Source organism: Harmonia axyridis, chromosome 4 (genome assembly GCF_914767665.1).
Source record: "Harmonia axyridis chromosome 4, icHarAxyr1.1, whole genome shotgun sequence".
Classification (NCBI taxonomy): Eukaryota; Metazoa; Arthropoda; class Insecta; order Coleoptera; family Coccinellidae; genus Harmonia; species Harmonia axyridis.
This window is the reverse complement of record NC_059504.1, coordinates 23,582,108-23,603,423: the sequence shown is the minus strand read 5'-3', so window position 1 is coordinate 23,603,423 and position 21,316 is coordinate 23,582,108. Positions and strand designations below refer to the sequence as shown.

Here is a 21,316-nt window from a genome sequence, read left to right as displayed (position 1 = left end):
TGGGACATTTACCTTACTCTAAATTTGTATTGCTTGAAAAAAGATATAAATTTAATTTCATTCTCATTTATATTAAAAAAATAAAATAAAACATAAAATATTTACATATATACAAATTTATTATTCTAGTTGAATATGAACAAATTGCTTCACAAATTCTCTCCAATTTTAATAGATGTTTTTCTACAGTTTTTCTGGATGTAAGTCTTTCACATGTCTTCTTAAAGTCCATTGCTCAGTTGTACTGAAATCGCATAATTTGCACTTTTTAGTCGAATGAATATTTTCCATATGACTTTTTAAATGAGTTTTTCTGCTCGCCTTATATTCACATATATCACATTGATAGTCTTTAATCTTCAAATGAACACTTTTGATATGTTTGTTCAAATCTTTTTTTGAAGTTGTAGACAATTCACATACATTACATTTGTAGTTTCTAGGTTTTGGATATGTTTCCCTATCTGAATGTACTTTCTGTATGTGATATTTCAACGAACTACTCAAATTTGTGGCATGAGCACATTCTTCACATTTAAATTTCTTCAAATTCAAATGTACAGTTGTTATGTGACGTTTCAAATTAGTTTTTCGACTCGTCGAATATTCACAAAGATGGCATTGGAATTTTTTCAATTTGAAATGTACATCACTCATATGTTGTAAAACAGTATTACTATCACTTGATATATAGTCACAAAGGCGGCATTTGAAATCTTTTTTGTTAAAATGCACAATGTTCACATGTCTCCTGAAATTGCCTATCCAGATTGTCGAAAATTCACACAAACAACACTCGAATTTTTCCTGAGTTTCATTTCTATCTTTCTCTCCAACATCACTTTCCAGTTTCATATTATTGGCCTCGTAATATGTTCTGCCAGTTTCTCTTGCAATAATATTTCCGTTTGGTTCAATAAACTCCTTAGTAATTTCTAAATCTTCCTCCTTCACCTTCAATTCTACTTCTGGATTTACGTGTTCGTAAGCCATTATTCCAATATATAAATTCAATACTGTAAAAAAAAATTATGAAATCAAAATTATAGCAAAGTGTATAAACTTTCGGTAGTAGAGGTCGTTGTTTTTGGTCAGAAAATGAACTGGTTATCTCTTGTACAAAAATGTAGGTAGTTAGTTAATTCTGGTCTATGATCCAGAGAGAACCTGGCTTGTGTTTTCTTCTTCTTGATTGTCTGGCTTAAGCTTGGCCATGTCGAACTCACTGCGCATAACCAGCAAGATGAAGTTTCAATAAAGGCGAACTATCGAACGTAGGTAAGGAATTGCGTAATAGCAAACTGGTAATAATGTAATATAATATTTTCGCTGAAGGTAATACGTTTGGGTATTTATTGTAATTTTAATGACAATGAAAAATAATATTACTGTTATGAAAAACTATGAGTCTGAATTGAATGAAAATCTTTCAATTCACCCAGTATAATTAGATCTTACAATAATTTATTTCATTGAATATATACTTGAAAGACCTTCAAATGAAAGTGTCACGATATACCAATAACGTAATCTCTTTCGCAGGAATACCAAGAATTGAGAAGAAATGAATTGATTTCATACATTTAAACCCTACCGTATATTTCTGAGAAGTATTGGTAAAATTCTAACTGCCTCAAGCGAGATAAGATAATTTTTTATATCATAAGAGTTTTCTTTGACCCCTCAGAATAAATAAAAACCATTGGAAATGTGCATATAATTAAAAGCTATTACATTGCAATTACTGTATAACAAAATAAGGTTTTCAATTATAAGAAAGTTTCTCCCTTATCTCTTTAAAGATTGCAGATAATTGGTGTGAATGGTTTTGACTTTGATGACACTAGAGGCAAAAATCTATGCAGGTACTTGTTTTCTGTATTTTAGTTAAGAATTGGGTAAATGTACAAGTAAAAAATACAGAACCACCCCTTCATATTTTTCACTTTTTTAATATTTTTCGTAAGTAATATAAGGGCATTTGAATTCTTCGAAAAAACACGTTGCTAAATAATATTTTAACATGAAGAATTAGTGCTGGGGCAACAAAAATCCGATTCAAAGACGAGGATTTTTGCACCTTCACGAATACTTTTTGTTGAAGAAGTATTACTCCGTTTGTTTTTTTATTTCTTCACAGGAAAATTAAATGGTGTCGACCATTGGGGCATCTGAATTTTATTCATTTTATTTCTTCAAATGAAAGTGTCACGATATACCAATAACGTCATCTCTTTCGCAGGAATACCAAGAATTGAGAAGAAATGAATTGATTTCATACATTTACACCCTACCGTATATTTCTGAGAAGTATTGGTAAAATTCTAACTGCCTCAAGCGAGATGAGATAATTTATTATATCATAAGAGTTTTCTTTGACCCCTCAGAATAAATAAAAACCATTGGAAATGTGCATATAATTAAAAGCTATTACATTGCAATTACTGTATAACAAAATAAGGTTTTCAATTATAAGAAAGTTTCTCCCTTATCTCTTTAAAGATTGCAGATAATTGGTGTGAATGGTTTTGACTTTGATGACACTTGTGGCAAAAATCTATGCAGGTACTTGTTTTCTGTATTTTAGTTAAGAATTGGGTAAATGTACAAGTAAAAAATACAGAACCACCCCTTCATATTTTTCACTTTTTTATTATTTTTCGTAAGTAATATAAAGGCATTTGAATTCTTCGAAAAAACACGTTGCTAAATAATATTTTAACATGAAGAATTAGTGCTGGGGCAACAAAAATCCGATTCAAAGACGAGGATTTTTGCACCTTCACGAATACTTTTTGTTGAAGAAGTATTACTTCGTGTGTTTTTTTATTTCTTCACAGGAAAATTAAATGGTGTCGACCATTGGGGCATCTGAATTTTATTCATTTTATTCAAATTATTTCTACTATTTTACGATTTTTTTTTCTGTATATTGAAAATGAAGGTTCAAAGAATGGGAAATTCTATATTGCAACTACATAAAAATTGTTTTCGTAATTGAAGACTCTTTGTCATTCTTACTCACGCTATTGTGTCGATAATTGGGACATTTACCTTACTCTAAATTTGTATTGCTTGAAAAAAGATATAAATTCAATTTCATTCTCATTTATATTAAAAAAATAAAATAAAACATAAAATATTTACATATATACAAATTTATTATTCTGGTTGAATATGAACAAATTGCTTCACAAATTCTCTCCAATTTTAATAGATGTTTTTCTACAGTTTTTCTGGATGTAAGTCTTTCACATGTCTTCTTAAAGTCCATTGCTCAGTTGTACTGAAATCGCATAATTTGCACTTTTTAGTCGAATGAATATTTTCCATATGACTTTTTAAATGAGTTTTTCTGCTCGCCTTATATTCACATATATCACATTGATAGTCTTTAATCTTCAAATGAACACTTTTGATATGTTTGTTCAAATCTTTTTTTGAAGTTGTAGACAATTCACATACATTACATTTGTAGTTTCTAGGTTTTGGATATGTTTCCCTATCTGAATGTACTTTCTGTATGTGATATTTCAACGAACTACTCAAATTTGTGGCATGAGCACATTCTTCACATTTAAATTTTTTGAAATTCAAATGTACAGTTGTTATGTGACGTTTCAAATTAGTTTTTCGACTCGTCGAATATTCACAAAGATGGCATTGGAATTTTTTCAATTTGAAATGTACATCACTCATATGTTGTAAAACAGTATTACTATCACTTGATATATAGTCACAAAGGCGGCATTTGAAATCTTTTTTGTTAAAATGCACAATGTTCACATGTCTCCTGATATTGCCTATCCAGATTGTCGAAAATTCACACAAACAACACTCGAATTTTTCCTGAGTTTCATTTCTATCTTTCTCTCCAACATCACTTTCCAGTTTCATATTATTGGCCTCGTAATATGTTCTGCCAGTTTCTCTTGCAATAATATTTCCGTTTGGTTCAATAAACTCCTCAGTAATTTCTAAATCTTCCTCCTTCACCTTCAATTCTACTTCTGGATTTACGTGTTCGTAAGCCATTATTCCAATATATAAATTCAATACTGTAAAAAAAATTATGAAATCAAAATTATAGCAAAGTGTATAAACTTTCGGTAGTAGAGGTCGTTGTTTTTGGTCAGAAAATGAACTGGTTGTCTCTTGTACAAAAATGTAGGTAGTTAGTTAATTCTGGTCTATGATCCAGAGAGAACCTGGCTTGTGTATTCTTCTTCTTGATTGACTGGCTTAAGCTTGGCCATGTCGAACTCACTGCGCATAACCAGCAAGGCGAAGTTTTAATAAAGGCAAACTATCGAACGTAGGTAAGGAATTGCGTAATCGCAAACTGGTAACAATGTAATATAATATTTTCGCTGAAGGTAATACGTTAGGGTATTTATTGTAATTTCAATGACAATGAAAAATAATATTACCTAATGAAAAACTATGAGTCTGAATTGAATGAAAATCTTTCAATTCACCCAGTATAATTACCTAGATCTTACAATAATTTATTTCATTGAATATATACTTGAAAGACCTTCAAATGAAAGTGTCACGATATACCAATAACGTAATCTCTTTCGCAGGAATACCAAGAATTGAGAAGAAATGAATTGATTTCATACATTTACACCCTACCGTATATTTCTGAGAAGTATTGGTAAAATTCTAACTGCCTCAAGCGAGATGAGATAATTTATTATATCATAAGAGTTTTCTTTGACCCCTCAGAATAAATAAAAACCATTGGAAATGTGCATATAATTAAAAGCTATTACATTGCAATTACTGTATAACAAAATAAGGTTTTCAATTATAAGAAAGTTTCTCCCTTATCTCTTTAAAGATTGCAGATAATTGGTGTGAATGGTTTTGACTTTGATGACACTTGTGGCAAAAATCTATGCAGGTACTTGTTTTCTGTATTTTAGTTAAGAATTGGGTAAATGTACAAGTAAAAAATACAGAACCACCCCTTCATATTTTTCACTTTTTTATTATTTTTCGTAAGTAATATAAAGGCATTTGAATTCTTCGAAAAAACACGTTGCTAAATAATATTTTAACATGAAGAATTAGTGCTGGGGCAACAAAAATCCGATTCAAAGACGAGGATTTCTGCACCTTCACGAATACTTTTTGTTGAAGAAGTATTACTTCGTGTGTTTTTTTATTTCTTCACAGGAAAATTAAATGGTGTCGACCATTGGGGCATCTGAATTTTATTCATTTTATTCAAATTATTTCTACTATTTTACGATTTTTTTTTCTGTATATTGAAAATGAAGGTTCAAAGAATGGGAAATTCTATATTGCAACTACATAAAAATTGTTTTCGTAATTGAAGACTCTTTGTCATTCTTACTCACGCTATTGTGTCGATAATTGGGACATTTACCTTACTCTAAATTTGTATTGCTTGAAAAAAGATATAAATTTAATTTCATTCTCATTTATATTAAAAAAATAAAATAAAACATAAAATATTTACATATATACAAATTTATTATTCTAGTTGAATATGAACAAATTGCTTCACAAATTCTCTCCAATTTTAATAGATGTTTTTCTACAGTTTTTCTGGATGTAAGTCTTTCACATGTCTTCTTAAAGTCCATTGCTCAGTTGTACTGAAATCGCATAATTTGCACTTTTTAGTCGAATGAATATTTTCCATATGACTTTTTAAATGAGTTTTTCTGCTCGCCTTATATTCACATATATCACATTGATAGTCTTTAATCTTCAAATGAACACTTTTGATATGTTTGTTCAAATCTTTTTTTGAAGTTGTAGACAATTCACATACATTACATTTGTAGTTTCTAGGTTTTGGATATGTTTCCCTATCTGAATGTACTTTCTGTATGTGATATTTCAACGAACTACTCAAATTTGTGGCATGAGCACATTCTTCACATTTAAATTTCTTCAAATTCAAATGTACAGTTGTTATGTGACGTTTCAAATTAGTTTTTCGACTCGTCGAATATTCACAAAGATGGCATTGGAATTTTTTCAATTTGAAATGTACATCACTCATATGTTGTAAAACAGTATTACTATCACTTGATATATAGTCACAAAGGCGGCATTTGAAATCTTTTTTGTTAAAATGCACAATGTTCACATGTCTCCTGAAATTGCCTATCCAGATTGTCGAAAATTCACACAAACAACACTCGAATTTTTCCTGAGTTTCATTTCTATCTTTCTCTCCAACATCACTTTCCAGTTTCATATTATTGGCCTCGTAATATGTTCTGCCAGTTTCTCTTGCAATAATATTTCCGTTTGGTTCAATAAACTCCTTAGTAATTTCTAAATCTTCCTCCTTCACCTTCAATTCTACTTCTGGATTTACGTGTTCGTAAGCCATTATTCCAATATATAAATTCAATACTGTAAAAAAAAATTATGAAATCAAAATTATAGCAAAGTGTATAAACTTTCGGTAGTAGAGGTCGTTGTTTTTGGTCAGAAAATGAACTGGTTATCTCTTGTACAAAAATGTAGGTAGTTAGTTAATTCTGGTCTATGATCCAGAGAGAACCTGGCTTGTGTTTTCTTCTTCTTGATTGTCTGGCTTAAGCTTGGCCATGTCGAACTCACTGCGCATAACCAGCAAGATGAAGTTTCAATAAAGGCGAACTATCGAACGTAGGTAAGGAATTGCGTAATAGCAAACTGGTAATAATGTAATATAATATTTTCGCTGAAGGTAATACGTTTGGGTATTTATTGTAATTTTAATGACAATGAAAAATAATATTACTGTTATGAAAAACTATGAGTCTGAATTGAATGAAAATCTTTCAATTCACCCAGTATAATTAGATCTTACAATAATTTATTTCATTGAATATATACTTGAAAGACCTTCAAATGAAAGTGTCACGATATACCAATAACGTAATCTCTTTCGCAGGAATACCAAGAATTGAGAAGAAATGAATTGATTTCATACATTTACACCCTACCGTATATTTCTGAGAAGTATTGGTAAAATTCTAACTGCCTCAAGCGAGATAAGATAATTTTTTATATCATAAGAGTTTTCTTTGACCCCTCAGAATAAATAAAAACCATTGGAAATGTGCATATAATTAAAAGCTATTACATTGCAATTACTGTATAACAAAATAAGGTTTTCAATTATAAGAAAGTTTCTCCCTTATCTCTTTAAAGATTGCAGATAATTGGTGTGAATGGTTTTGACTTTGATGACACTAGAGGCAAAAATCTATGCAGGTACTTGTTTTCTGTATTTTAGTTAAGAATTGGGTAAATGTACAAGTAAAAAATACAGAACCACCCCTTCATATTTTTCACTTTTTTAATATTTTTCGTAAGTAATATAAGGGCATTTGAATTCTTCGCAAAAACACGTTGCTAAATAATATTTTAACATGAAGAATTAGTGCTGGGGCAACAAAAATCCGATTCAAAGACGAGGATTTTTGCATCTTCACGAATACTTTTTGTTGAAGAAGTATTACTTCGTTTGTTTTTTTATTTCTTCACAGGAAAATTAAATGGTGTCGACCATTGGGGCATCTGAATTTTATTCATTTTATTCAAATTATTTCTACTATTTTACGATTTTTTTTCTGTATATTGAAAATGAAGGTTCAAAGAATGGGAAATTCTATATTGCAACTACATAAAAATTGTTTTCGTAATTGAAGACTCTTTGTCATTCTTACTCACGCTATTGTGTCGATAATTGGGACATTTACCTTACTCCAAATTTGTATTGCTTGAAAAAAGATATAAATTTAATTTCATTCTCATTTATATTAAAAAAATAAAATAAAACATAAAATATTTACATATATACAAATTTATTATTCTAGTTGAATATGAACAAATTGCTTCACAAATTCTCTCCAATTTTAATAGATGTTTTTCTACAGTTTTTCTGGATGTAAGTCTTTCACATGTCTTCTTAAAGTCCATTGCTCAGTTGTACTGAAATCGCATAATTTGCACTTTTTAGTCGAATGAATATTTTCCATATGACTTTTTAAATGAGTTTTTCTGCTCGCCTTATATTCACATATATCACATTGATAGTCTTTAATCTTCAAATGAACACTTTTGATATGTTTGTTCAAATCTTTTTTTGAAGTTGTAGACAATTCACATACATTACATTTGTAGTTTCTAGGTCTTGGATATGTTTCCCTATCTGAATGTACTTTCTGTATGTGATATTTCAACGAACTACTCAAATTTGTGGCATGAGCACATTCTTCACATTTAAATTTCTTCAAATTCAAATGTACAGTTGTTATGTGACGTTTCAAATTAGTTTTTCGACTCGTCGAATATTCACAAAGATGGCATTGGAATTTTTTCAATTTGAAATGTACATCACTCATATGTTGTAAAACAGTATTACTATCACTTGATATATAGTCACAAAGGCGGCATTTGAAATCTTTTTTGTTAAAATGCACAATGTTCACATGTCTCCTGAAATTGCCTATCCAGATTGTCGAAAATTCACACAAACAACACTCGAATTTTTCCTGAGTTTCATTTCTATCTTTCTCTCCAACATCACTTTCCAGTTTCATATTATTGGCCTCGTAATATGTTCTGCCAGTTTCTCTTGCAATAATATTTCCGTTTGGTTCAATAAACTCCTCAGTAATTTCTAAATCTTCCTCCTTCACCTTCAATTCTACTTCTGGATTTACGTGTTCGTAAGCCATTATTCCAATATATAAATTCAATACTGTAAAAAAAAATTATGAAATCAAAATTATAGCAAAGTGTATAAACTTTCGGTAGTAGAGGTCGTTGTTTTTGGTCAGAAAATGAACTGGTTATCTCTTGTACAAAAATGTAGGTAGTTAGTTAATTCTGGTCTATGATCCAGAGAGAACCTGGCTTGTGTTTTCTTCTTCTTGATTGTCTGGCTTAAGCTCGGCCATGTCGAACTCACTGCGCATAACCAGCAAGATGAAGTTTCAATAAAGGCAAACTATCGAACGTAGGTAAGGAATTGCGTAATAGCAAACTGGTAATAATGTAATATAATATTTTCGCTGAAGGTAATACGTTTGGGTATTTATTGTAATTTTAATGACAATGAAAAATAATATTACTGTTATGAAAAACTATGAGTCTGAATTGAATGAAAATCTTTCAATTCACCCAGTATAATTAGATCTTACAATAATTTAGTTCATTGAATATATACTTGAAAGACCTTCAAATGAAAGTGTCACGATATACCAATAACGTAATCTCTTTCGCAGGAATACCAAGAATTGAGAAGAAATGAATTGATTTCATACATTTACACCCTACCGTATATTTCTGAGAAGTATTGGTAAAATTCTAACTGCCTCAAGCGAGATAAGATAATTTTTTATATCATAAGAGTTTTCTTTGACCCCTCAGAATAAATAAAAACCATTGGAAATGTGCATATAATTAAAAGCTATTACATTGCAATTACTGTATAACAAAATAAGGTTTTCAATTATAAGAAAGTTTCTCCCTTATCTCTTTAAAGATTGCAGATAATTGGTGTGAATGGTTTTGACTTTGATGACACTAGAGGCAAAAATCTATGCAGGTACTTGTTTTCTGTATTTTAGTTAAGAATTGGGTAAATGTACAAGTAAAAAATACAGAACCACCCCTTCATATTTTTCACTTTTTTAATATTTTTCGTAAGTAATATAAGGGCATTTGAATTCTTCGCAAAAACACGTTGCTAAATAATATTTTAACATGAAGAATTAGTGCTGGGGCAACAAAAATCCGATTCAAAGACGAGGATTTTTGCACCTTCACGAATACTTTTTGTTGAAGAAGTATTACTTCGTTTGTTTTTTTATTTCTTCACAGGAAAATTAAATGGTGTCGACCATTGGGGCATCTGAATTTTATTCATTTTATTCAAATTATTTCTACTATTTTACGATTTTTTTTCTGTATATTGAAAATGAAGGTTCAAAGAATGGGAAATTCTATATTGCAACTACATAAAAATTGTTTTCGTAATTGAAGACTCTTTGTCATTCTTACTCACGCTATTGTGTCGATAATTGGGACATTTACCTTACTCCAAATTTGTATTGCTTGAAAAAAGATATAAATTTAATTTCATTCTCATTTATATTAAAAAAATAAAATAAAACATAAAATATTTACATATATACAAATTTATTATTCTAATTGAATATGAACAAATTGCTTCACAAATTCTCTCCAAATTTAATAGATGTTTTTCTACAGTTTTTCTGGATGTAAGTCTTTCACATGTCTTCTTAAAGTCCATTGCTCAGTTGTACTGAAATCGCATAATTTGCACTTTTTAGTCGAATGAATATTTTCCATATGACTTTTTAAATGAGTTTTTCTGCTCGCCTCATATTCACATATATCACATTGATAGTCTTTAATCTTCAAATGAACACTTTTGATATGTTTGTTCAAATCTTTTTTCGAAGTTTTAGACAATTCACATACATTACATTTGTAGTTTCTAGGTTTTGGATATGTTTCCGTATCTGAATGTACTTTCTGTATGTGATATTTCAACGAACTACTCAAATTTGTGGCATAAGCACATTCTTCACATTTAAATTTTTTCAAATTCAAATGTACAGTTGTTATGTGACGTTTCAAATTAGTTTTTCGACTCGTCGAATATTCACAAAGATGGCATTGGAATTTTTTCAATTTGAAATGTACATCACTCATATGTTGTAAAACCGTATTACTATCACTTGATATATAGTCACAAAGGCGGCATTTGAAATCTTTTTTGTTAAAATGCACAATGTTCACATGTCTCCTGATATTGCCTATCCAGATTGTCGAAAATTCACACAAACAACACTCGAATTTTTCCTGAGTTTCATTTCTATCTTTCTCTCCAACATCACTTTCCAGTTTCATATTATTGGCCTCGTAATATGTTCTGCCAGTTTCTCTTGCAATAATATTTCCGTTTGGTTCAATAAACTCCTCAGTAATTTCTAAATCTTCCTCCTTCACCTTCAATTCTACTTCTGGATTTACGTGTTCGTAAGCCATTATTCCAATATATAAATTCAATACTGTAAAAAAAAATTATGAAATCAAAATTATAGCAAAGTGTATAAACTTTCGGTAGTAGAGGTCGTTGTTTTTGGTCAGAAAATGAACTGGTTGTCTCTTGTACAAAAATGTAGGTAGTTAGTTAATTCTGGTCTATGATCCAGAGAGAACCTGGCTTGTGTATTCTTCTTCTTGATTGACTGGCTTAAGCTTGGCCATGTCGAACTCACTGCGCATAACCAGCAAGGCGAAGTTTTAATAAAGGCAAACTATCGAACGTAGGTAAGGAATTGCGTAATCGCAAACTGGTAACAATGTAGTATAATATTTTCGCTGAAGGTAATACGTTTGGGTATTTATTGTAATTTCAATGACAATGAAAAATAATATTACCGTAATAAAAACTATGAGTCTGAATTGAATGAAAATCTTTCAATTCACCCAGTATAATTACCTAGATCTTACAATTATTTATTTCATTGAATATATACTTGAAAGACCTTCAAATGAAAGTGTCACGATATACCAATAACGTAATCTCTTTCGCAGGAATACCAAGAATTGAGAAGAAATGAATTGATTTCATACATTTACACCCTACTGTATATTTCTGAGAAGTATTGGTAAAATTCTAACTGCCTCAAGCGAGATAAGATAATTTTTTATATCATAAGAGTTTTCTTTGGCCCCTCAGAATAAATAAAAACCATTGGAAATGTGCATATAATTAAAAGCTATTACATTGCAATTACTGTATAACAAAATAAGGTTTTCAATTATAAGAAAGTTTCTCCCTTATCTCTTTAAAGATTGCAGATAATTGGTGTGAATGGTTTTGACTTTGATGACACTAGAGGCAAAAATCTATGCAGGTACTTGTTTTCTGTATTTTAGTTAAGAATTGGGTAAATGTACAAGTAAAAAATACAGAACCACCCCTTCATATTTTTCACTTTTTTAATATTTTTCGTAAGTAATATAAGGGCATTTGAATTCTTCGAAAAAACACGTTGCTAAATAATATTTTAACATGAAGAATTAGTGCTGGGGCAACAAAAATCCGATTCAAAGACGAGGATTTTTGCACCTTCACGAATACTTTTTGTTGAAGAAGTATTACTTCGTTTGTTTTTTTATTTCTTCACAGGAAAATTAAATGGTGTCGACCATTGGGGCATCTGAATTTTATTCATTTTATTCAAATTATTTCTACTATTTTACGATTTTTTTTCCTGTATATTGAAAATGAAGGTTCAAAGAATGGGAAATTCTATATTGCAACTACATAAAAATTGTTTTCGTAATTGAAGACTCTTTGTCATTCTTACTCACGCTATTGTGTCGATAATTGGGACATTTACCTTACTCCAAATTTCTATTGCTTGAAAAAAGATATAAATTTAATTTCATTCTCATTTATATTAAAAAAATAAAATAAAACATAAAATATTTACATATATACAAATTTATTATTCTAGTTGAATATGAACAAATTGCTTCACAAATTCTCTGCAATTTTAATAGATGTTTATCTACAGTTTTTCTGGATGTAAGTCTTTCACATGTCTTCTTAAAGTCCATTGCTCAGTTGTACTGAAATCGCATAATTTGCACTTTTTAGTCGAATGAATATTTTCCATATGACTTTTTAAATGAGTTTTTCTGCTCGCCTTATATTCACATATATCACATTGATAGTCTTTAATCTTCAAATGAACACTTTTGATATGTATGTTCAAATCTTTTTCTGAAGTTGTAGACAATTCACATACATTACATTTGTAGTTTCTAGGTTTTGGATATGTTTCCGTATCTGAATGTACTTTCTGTATGTGATATTTCAACGAACTACTCAAATTTGTGGCATAAGCACATTCTTCACATTTAAATTTTTTCAAATTCAAATGTACAGTTGTTATGTGACGTTTCAAATTAGTTTTTCGACTCGTCGAATATTCACAAAGATGGCATTGGAATTTTTTCAATTTGAAATGTACATCACTCATATGTTGTAAAACCGTATCACTATCACTTGATATATAGTCACAAAGGCGGCATTTGAAATCTTTTTTGTTAAAATGCACAATGTTCACATGTCTCCTGATATTGCCTATCCAAATTGTCGAAAATTCACACAAACAACACTCGAATTTTTCCTGAGTTTCATTTCTATCTTTCTCTCCAACATCACTTTCCAGTTTCATATTATTGGCCTCGTAATATGTTCTGCCAGTTTCTCTTGCAATAATATTTCCGTTTGGTTCAATAAACTCCTCAGTAATTTCTAAATCTTCCTCCTTCACCTTCAATTCTACTTCTGGATTTACGTGTTCGTAAGCCATTATTCCAATATATAAATTCAATACTGTAAAAAAAAATTATGAAATCAAAATTATAGCAAAGTGTATAAACTTTCGGTAGTAGAGGTCGTTGTTTTTGGTCAGAAAATGAACTGGTTGTCTCTTGTACAAAAATGTAGGTAGTTAGTTAATTCTGGTCTATGATCCAGAGAGAACCTGGCTTGTGTATTCTTCTTCTTGATTGACTGGCTTAAGCTTGGCCATGTCGAACTCACTGCGCATAACCAGCAAGGCGAAGTTTTAATAAAGGCAAACTATCGAACGTAGGTAAGGAATTGCGTAATCGCAAACTGGTAACAATGTAATATAATATTTTCGCTGAAGGTAATACGTTTGGGTATTTATTGTAATTTCAATGACAATGAAAAATAATATTACCGTAATGAAAAACTATGAGTCTGAATTGAATGAAAATCTTTCAATTCACCCAGTATAATTACCTAGATCTTACAATAATTTATTTCATTGAATATATACTTGAAAGACCTTCAAATGAAAGTGTCACGATATACCAATAACGTAATCTCTTTCGCAGGAATACCAAGAATTGAGAAGAAATGAATTGATTTCATACATTTACACCCTACCGTATATTTCTGAGAAGTATTGGTAAAATTCTAACTGCCTCAAGCGAGATAAGATAATTTTTTATATCATAAGAGTTTTCTTTGACCCCTCAGAATAAATAAAAATCATTGGAAATGTGCATATAATTAAAAGCTATTACATTGCAATTACTGTATAACAAAATAAGGTTTTCAATTATAAGAAAGTTTCTCCCTTATCTCTTTAAAGATTGCAGATAATTGGTGTGAATGGTTTTGACTTTGATGACACTAGAGGCAAAAATCTATGCAGGTACTTGTTTTCTGTATTTTAGTTAAGAATTGGGTAAATGTACAAGTAAAAAATACAGAACCACCCCTTCATATTTTTCACTTTTTTAATATTTTTCGTAAGTAATATAAGGGCATTTGAATTCTTCGAAAAAACACGTTGCTAAATAATATTTCAACATGAAGAATTAGTGCTGGGGCAATAAAAATCCGATTCAAAGACGAGGATTTTTGCACCTTCACGAATACTTTTTGTTGAAGAAGTATTACTTCGTTTGTTTTTTTATTTCTTCACAGGAAAATTAAATGGTGTCGACCATTGGGGCATCTGAATTTTATTCATTTTATTCAAATTATTTCTACTATTTTACGATTTTTTTTCCTGTATATTGAAAATGAAGGTTCAAAGAATGGGAAATTCTATATTGCAACTACATAAAAATTGTTTTCGTAATTGAAGACTCTTTGTCATTCTTACTCACGCTATTGTGTCGATAATTGGGACATTTACCTTACTCCAAATTTCTATTGCTTGAAAAAAGATATAAATTTAATTTCATTCTCATTTATATTAAAAAAATAAAATAAAACATAAAATATTTACATATATACAAATTTATTATTCTAGTTGAATATGAACAAATTGCTTCACAAATTCTCTCCAATTTTAATAGATGTTTTTCTACAGTTTTTCTGGATGTAAGTCTTTCACATGTCTTCTTAAAGTCCATTGCTCAGTTGTACTGAAATCGCATAGTTTGCACTTTTTAGTCGAATGAATATTTTCCATATGACTTTTTAAATGAGTTTTTCTGCTCGCCTTATATTCACATATATCACATTGATAGTCTTTAATCTTCAAATGAACACTTTTGATATGTTTGTTCAAATCTTTTTTTGAAGTTGTAGACAATTCACATACATTACATTTGTAGTTTCTAGGTTTTGGATATGTTTCCGTATCTGAATGTACTTTCTGTATGTGATATTTCAACGAACTACTCAAATTTGTGGCATAAGCACATTCTTCACATTTAAATTTTTTCAAATTCAAATGTACAGTTGTTATGTGACGTTTCAAATTAGTTTTTCGACTCGTCGAATATTCACAAAGATGGCATTGGAATTTTTTCAATTTGAAATGTACATCACTCATATGTTGTAAAACCGTATTACTATCACTTGATATATAGTCACAAAGGCGGCATTTGAAATCTTTTTTGTTAAAATGCACAATGTTCACATGTCTCCTGATATTGCCTATCCAGATTGTCGAAAATTCACACAAACAACACTCGAATTTTTCCTGAGTTTCATTTCTATCTTTCTCTCCAACATCACTTTCCAGTTTCATATTATTGGCCTCGTAATATGTTCTGCCAGTTTCTCTTGCAATAATATTTCCGTTTGGTTCAATAAACTCCTCAGTAATTTCTAAATCTTCCTCCTTCACCTTCAATTCTACTTCTGGATTTACGTGTTCGTAAGCCATTATTCCAATATATAAATTCAATACTGTAAAAAAAAATTATGAAATCAAAATTATAGCAAAGTGTATAAACTTTCGGTAGTAGAGGTCGTTGTTTTTGGTCAGAAAATGAACTGGTTATCTCTTGTACAAAAATGTAGGTAGTTAGTTAATTCTGGTCTATGATCCAGAGAGAACCTGGCTTGTGTTTTCTTCTTCTTGATTGTCTGGCTTAAGCTTGGCCATGTCGAACTCACTGCGCATAACCAGCAAGATGAAGTTTCAATAAAGGCAAACTATCGAACGTAGGTAAGGAATTGCGTAATCGCAAACTGATAATAATGTAATATAATATTTTCGCTGAAGGTAATACGTTTGGGTATTTATTGTAATTTTAATGACAATGAAAAATAATATTACTGTTATGAAAAACTATGAGTCTGAATTGAATGAAAATCTTTCAATTCACCCAGTATAATTAGATCTTACAATAATTTATTTCATTGAATATATACTTGAAAGACCTTCAAATGAAAGTGTCACGATATACCGTAAAACCGGGTGACTTGAGACTGTATGGTGGCTTGAGACAAAACTTCTCGATTTCCTAAAAGACGTGGCAACATTGTTGAACGCGATTGTTTGATGAGTGTTATTGGTGCGTTGGTAAGCACGTGGTCAGGGCTTTACGATACAGAGCGATTTGGCGGTTTAAAAGAGGAAGGTTACGGTTAGTGGCTGTGAACGTGATACCACCTGTTCGCGCTTTTACGATATCGCTGGAAAACTTCAAGTGGATCTCCATTAAGGTAATATATTTTTATTATTCGATGTTAGTAGTGTGTTTCTACATTCGTAGTGATTCTCAATCCGTACATGGTGATCCCTAAATATTTTTTTATTTATGTCTTTTTGACTATTTTTGCAAACAATCCAATTTTGTCGGTGAATTGAGACAATGTCGCAAGTCGACCTCAGTTTTACGTTCCACTTTTTTTTTGCAGATGGGAAAATATCAGCGCCTTGTCGCTTCAAATTACAGGCGCTATTCAGAGGAGAGCCTTCAAAGCGCCGTGCGAGATAGAAAGGCAGGCATGTCACTACGAGCAGTGGCGAAAAAATATGGAATCCCAAAGGATACGATTGACAGAAGAGTTAAAAATCTCCATACATTAAAACCGGGTGGACAAACTATACTCACCTCTAATGAGGAGCAGAGAATCGTCAATAATCTCCACCTGGCATCGCAATGGGGATTTCCTTTCACATCACTTGATGTGCGATATATTATTAAGGCCTACCTGGACAGCAGTGGACGGGTTATTCAAAAATTCAAGAACAATTTGCCAGGAAGGGAGTTCATGAGGAATTTCCTACAAAGACATCGCCAAATTCTCACCCAGCGCTGGTGTGAGAATATTAAAAGGGTGAGAGCTGGCGTAAATCGCTCAACAATCAATAAGTATTTCGACGAATTAGAGAAGAGTTTGGAAGGAATTCAGCCTGATGCAATAATCAATTACGACGAAACAAATATGACAGACGATCCAGGCAAACAGAAAGTAATTGTTAGAAGAGGATGCAAGCACGCTCATCGAGTTCTGGATAGCTCTAAGACCAGCCAGTCACTTATGTTTGCCGGTACTGCTTCTGGATTGTTGTTGCCCCCGTATATAGTATATAAAGCCGAACATTTATACACGACATGGACTGAAAATGGACCTGCAGGTGCTAGATACAACAGGTCAAAGACTTCTTGGTTTAATGAAGCCATTTTCGAGGACTGGTTTAATACTGTTGTGCTGCGATATTTTGCGAAATTCGATAAGAATGAGCCAAAAGCATTGATTGGTGACAATCTGGCTAGTCATGTCTCCCAAACAGTGATAGAGTTGTGCAAGGATAATAACATAAGGTTCATTCTGTTACCACCCAATAGCACTCATTTGTGTCAACCATTAGATGTGGCATATTTTCGCCCTCTAAAGCGCGCATGGAGAGAGGTTCTCCTCGAATGGAAATTGAAAAATCGAGGTGTAGTTCCTAAAGACATTTTTCCTAGACTTTTAAAGAAGTGTTTGGATGGAATGAACGTAAATGACAGAACGTCGAAGAATTTGATAGCTGGTTTTTCTGCAACAGGTATATATCCCATCGACCGGACCAAAATACTGAACAAGTTCCCAAACGAACCTGAGGAGCCTCAAGACAATAATTTTGTTATTATCGACAACGCCTTTGAAATTTTCTTGAGAAATCTTCATACCAAAGAGAGCACAACGACTTCAAATAGGCGGAAAAGACTTCAAGTGGAACCTGGTAGAAGCATAGAACAAGCGGAAATACCTTCCACCACCACACAGCCAGATGGAGAACCTGTAAATGACTCCAGCTTACTTCAATCTGAAGATGAAGAACTCCCCAATTTATCCGCCATTCTGAAAAAAAATAAGATCGTTCCAGCAGAGAAGGCCTCAAGTGATTCTGAGGGATCCTTTTCCTGTCAAGACTCTTCAGACACTCCAGAAAATTTTGACGAAGATGTAGACTTCGTCAATCCATCCAATATTCTAGTAGATGACTTTGTTCTAGCCGAATTTGATTACAACGCACCTCATCAAAAATCCAAGTCAAAGAGATTCATTGGGAAAATCAAAGAAATTGATAACAATTTTAGAACTTTCCAATGTACCTTTTTAAGGAAAGCAACGACGGGAAAAAACGTTTACGTTTTTCCTAACGTAGAAGATATCTCTGAAATTACTGCGGAGCAGATTATTTCTAAACTTTTTCCCATTAGTAGCCGCAGGGGAAGGTACACCTTTTCTGTGGAAACTTAGAATGGTATTCCCAGTAATATTCTATTTGTATTCATTTTTTTTGTAGTTTTACATTGAAATTTTTCATTTTATTTGAGTGTTTAGAAATTGTTATTTTATTTTAAATAATTTATTATGTTTTCTTAATGATCTCAAACATATAGATCTCAATTTTCTTGAATAAATGCTATTTTTGATAAACTAAGCTGTATTTATTCCGAAAAATGTTCCCAAAAACATGACAACAGCCTCTCCCAATTTCAGACGTCTCAAATCGGCGTTTTGAGACGGGTGAAATGCTTTTAAAATGTGATAATTTGCAAGTCTCAAGCCACCCGACCCCCGCTGGTGACTTGAGACACCCACTTAAACAAAAAAAAAATTTTTTTGGAGCCACTGAGAGAATTGAAAGTTGGTGCTACTTATTGTATAAACCAAGACTCAAAATTTGACGCCAGATTCAATAATATAACCTTAACAGTTTTTGATTGACGCGCTTTCAAAGTTGAAAATTGTCTCAAGACACCCGGTTTTACGGTACCAATAACGTAATCTCTTTCGCAGGAATACCAAGAATTGAGAAGAAATGAATTGATTTCATACATTTACACCCTACCGTATATTTCTGAGAAGTATTGGTAAAATTCTAACTGCCTCAAGCGAGATAAGATAATTTTTTATATCATAAGAGTTTTCTTTGACCCCTCAGAATAAATAAAAACCATTGGAAATGTGCATATAATTAAAAGCTATTACATTGCAATTACTGTATAACAAAATAAGGTTTTCAATTATAAGAAAGTTTCTCCCTTATCTCTTTAAAGATTGCAGATAATTGGTGTGAATGGTTTTGACTTTGATGACACTAGAGGCAAAAATCTATGCAGGTACTTGTTTTCTGTATTTAAGTTAAGAATTGGGTAAATGTACAAGTAAAAAATACAGAACCACCCCTTCATATTTTTCACTTTTTTAATATTTTTCGTAAGTAATATAAGGGCATTTGAATTCTTCGAAAAAACACGTTGCTAAATAATATTTTAACATGAAAAATTAGTGCTGGGGCAACAAAAATCCGATTCAAAGACGAGGATTTTTGCACCTTCACGAATACTTTTTGTTGAAGAAGTATTACTTCGTTTGTTTTTTTATTTCTTCACAGGAAAATTAAATGGTGTCGACTATTGGGGCATCTGAATTTTATTCATTTTATTCAAATTATTTCTACTATTTTACGATTTTTTTTTCTGTATATTGAAAATGAAGGTTCAAAGAATGGGAAATTCTATATTGCAACTACATAAAAATTGTTTTCGTAATTGAAGACTCTTTGTCATTCTTACTCACGCTATTGTGTCGATAATTGGGACATTTACCTTACTCCAAATTTCTATTGCTTGAAAAAAGATATAAATTTATTTTCATTCTCATTTATATTAAAAAAATAAAATAAAACATAAAATATTTACATATATACAAATTTATTATTCTAGTTGAATATGAACAAATTGCTTCACAAATTCTCTCCAATTTTAATAGATGTTTTTCTACAGTTTTTCTGGATGTAAGTCTTTCACATGTCTTCTTAAAGTCCATTGCTCAGTTGTACTGAAATCGCATAATTTGCACTTTTTAGTCGAATGAATATTTTCCATATGACTTTTTAAATGAGTTTTTCTGCTCGCCTTATATTCACATATATCACATTGATAGTCTTTAATCTTCAAATGAACACTTTTGATATGTTTGTTCAAATCTTTTTTCGAAGTTGTAGACAATTCACATACATTACATTTGTAGTTTCTAGGTTTTGGATATGTTTCCGTATCTGAATGTACTTTCTGTATGTGATATTTCAACGAACTACTCAAATTTGTGGCATAAGCACATTCTTCACATTTAAATTTTTTCAAATTCAAATGTACAGTTGTTATGTGACGTTTCAAATTAGTTTTTCGACTCGTCGAATATTCACAAAGATGGCATTGGAAGTTTTTCAATTTGAAATGTACATCACTCATATGTTGTAAAACCGTATTACTATCACTTGATATATAGTCACAAAGGCGGCATTTGAAATCTTTTTTGTTAAAATGCACAATGTTCACATGTCTCCTGATATTGCCTATCCAGATTGTCGAAAATTCACACAAACAACACTCGAATTTTTCCTGAGTTTCATTTCTATCTTTCTCTCCAACATCACTTTCCAGTTTCATATTATTGGCCTCGTAATATGTTCTGCCAGTTTCTCTTGCAATAATATTTCTGTTTGGTTCAATAAACTCCTCAGTAATTTCTAAATCTTCCTCCTTCACCTTCAATTCTACTTCTGGATTTACGTGTTCGTAAGCCATTATTCCAATATATAAATTCAATACTGTAAAAAAAAATTATGAAATCAAAATTATAGCAAAGTGTATAAACTTTCGGTAGTAGAGGTCGTTGTTTTTGGTCAGAAAATGAACTGGTTGTCTCTTGTACAAAAATGTAGGTAGTTAGTTAATTCTGGTCTATGATCCAGAGAGAACCTGGCTTGTGTATTCTTCTTCTTGATTGACTGGCTTAAGCTTGGCCATGTCGAACTCACTGCGCATAACCAGCAAGGCGAAGTTTTAATAAAGGCAAACTATCGAACGTAGGTAAGGAATTGCGTAATCGCAAACTGGTAACAATGTAATATAATATTTTCGCTGAAGGTAATACGTTTGGGTATTTATTGTAATTTCAATGACAATGAAAAATAATATTACCGTAATGAAAAACTAT

General features: G+C 31.2%; 8 protein-coding genes across 8 annotated transcripts; all 8 read right to left on the bottom strand.

Moving 5' to 3' along the window:
- Nucleotides 1-183: 183 nt before the first annotated feature.
- LOC123678613 (RE1-silencing transcription factor-like) lies at nucleotides 184-993 on the bottom strand. Its single transcript, XM_045615744.1, has one exon. It carries the CDS (start codon nucleotides 991-993, stop codon nucleotides 184-186), a length of 810 nt encoding a protein of 269 aa, XP_045471700.1.
- Nucleotides 994-3,225: 2,232 nt separating this feature from the next.
- LOC123678612 (RE1-silencing transcription factor-like) lies at nucleotides 3,226-4,035 on the bottom strand. The gene has a single exon (XM_045615742.1). It carries the CDS (start codon nucleotides 4,033-4,035, stop codon nucleotides 3,226-3,228), a length of 810 nt encoding a protein of 269 aa, XP_045471698.1.
- A 1,534-nt stretch (nucleotides 4,036-5,569) lies between these two features.
- On the bottom strand, nucleotides 5,570-6,379 carry LOC123678611 (RE1-silencing transcription factor-like). The gene has a single exon (XM_045615741.1). It carries the CDS (start codon nucleotides 6,377-6,379, stop codon nucleotides 5,570-5,572), a length of 810 nt encoding a protein of 269 aa, XP_045471697.1.
- Nucleotides 6,380-7,910: 1,531 nt separating this feature from the next.
- LOC123678610 (RE1-silencing transcription factor-like) lies at nucleotides 7,911-8,720 on the bottom strand. Its single transcript, XM_045615740.1, has one exon. The coding sequence runs from the start codon at nucleotides 8,718-8,720 to the stop codon at nucleotides 7,911-7,913; it is 810 nt and encodes a 269-aa protein (XP_045471696.1).
- Nucleotides 8,721-10,251: 1,531 nt separating this feature from the next.
- LOC123678609 (RE1-silencing transcription factor-like) lies at nucleotides 10,252-11,061 on the bottom strand. The gene has a single exon (XM_045615739.1). The coding sequence runs from the start codon at nucleotides 11,059-11,061 to the stop codon at nucleotides 10,252-10,254; it is 810 nt and encodes a 269-aa protein (XP_045471695.1).
- Nucleotides 11,062-12,596: 1,535 nt separating this feature from the next.
- LOC123678608 (zinc finger protein 64-like) lies at nucleotides 12,597-13,406 on the bottom strand. The gene has a single exon (XM_045615738.1). The coding sequence runs from the start codon at nucleotides 13,404-13,406 to the stop codon at nucleotides 12,597-12,599; it is 810 nt and encodes a 269-aa protein (XP_045471694.1).
- Nucleotides 13,407-14,942: 1,536 nt separating this feature from the next.
- LOC123678607 (RE1-silencing transcription factor-like) lies at nucleotides 14,943-15,857 on the bottom strand. Its single transcript, XM_045615737.1, has one exon. It carries the CDS (start codon nucleotides 15,750-15,752, stop codon nucleotides 14,943-14,945), a length of 810 nt encoding a protein of 269 aa, XP_045471693.1. The 5' UTR covers nucleotides 15,753-15,857.
- Nucleotides 15,858-20,094: 4,237 nt separating this feature from the next.
- On the bottom strand, nucleotides 20,095-20,904 carry LOC123678606 (RE1-silencing transcription factor-like). Its single transcript, XM_045615736.1, has one exon. It carries the CDS (start codon nucleotides 20,902-20,904, stop codon nucleotides 20,095-20,097), a length of 810 nt encoding a protein of 269 aa, XP_045471692.1.
- Nucleotides 20,905-21,316: the final 412 nt, after the last annotated feature.

What these genes read in the sequence shown, in the direction of transcription:
- LOC123678610 (XM_045615740.1), bottom strand. Translation starts at nt 8,720, where the DNA reads ATGGCTTACGAACACGTAAATCCAGAAGTAGAATTGAAGGTGAAGGAG.
- LOC123678612 (XM_045615742.1), bottom strand. Translation starts at nt 4,035, where the DNA reads ATGGCTTACGAACACGTAAATCCAGAAGTAGAATTGAAGGTGAAGGAG.
- LOC123678606 (XM_045615736.1), bottom strand. Translation starts at nt 20,904, where the DNA reads ATGGCTTACGAACACGTAAATCCAGAAGTAGAATTGAAGGTGAAGGAG.
- LOC123678609 (XM_045615739.1), bottom strand. Translation starts at nt 11,061, where the DNA reads ATGGCTTACGAACACGTAAATCCAGAAGTAGAATTGAAGGTGAAGGAG.
- LOC123678607 (XM_045615737.1), bottom strand. Translation starts at nt 15,752, where the DNA reads ATGGCTTACGAACACGTAAATCCAGAAGTAGAATTGAAGGTGAAGGAG.
- LOC123678613 (XM_045615744.1), bottom strand. Translation starts at nt 993, where the DNA reads ATGGCTTACGAACACGTAAATCCAGAAGTAGAATTGAAGGTGAAGGAG.
- LOC123678611 (XM_045615741.1), bottom strand. Translation starts at nt 6,379, where the DNA reads ATGGCTTACGAACACGTAAATCCAGAAGTAGAATTGAAGGTGAAGGAG.
- LOC123678608 (XM_045615738.1), bottom strand. Translation starts at nt 13,406, where the DNA reads ATGGCTTACGAACACGTAAATCCAGAAGTAGAATTGAAGGTGAAGGAG.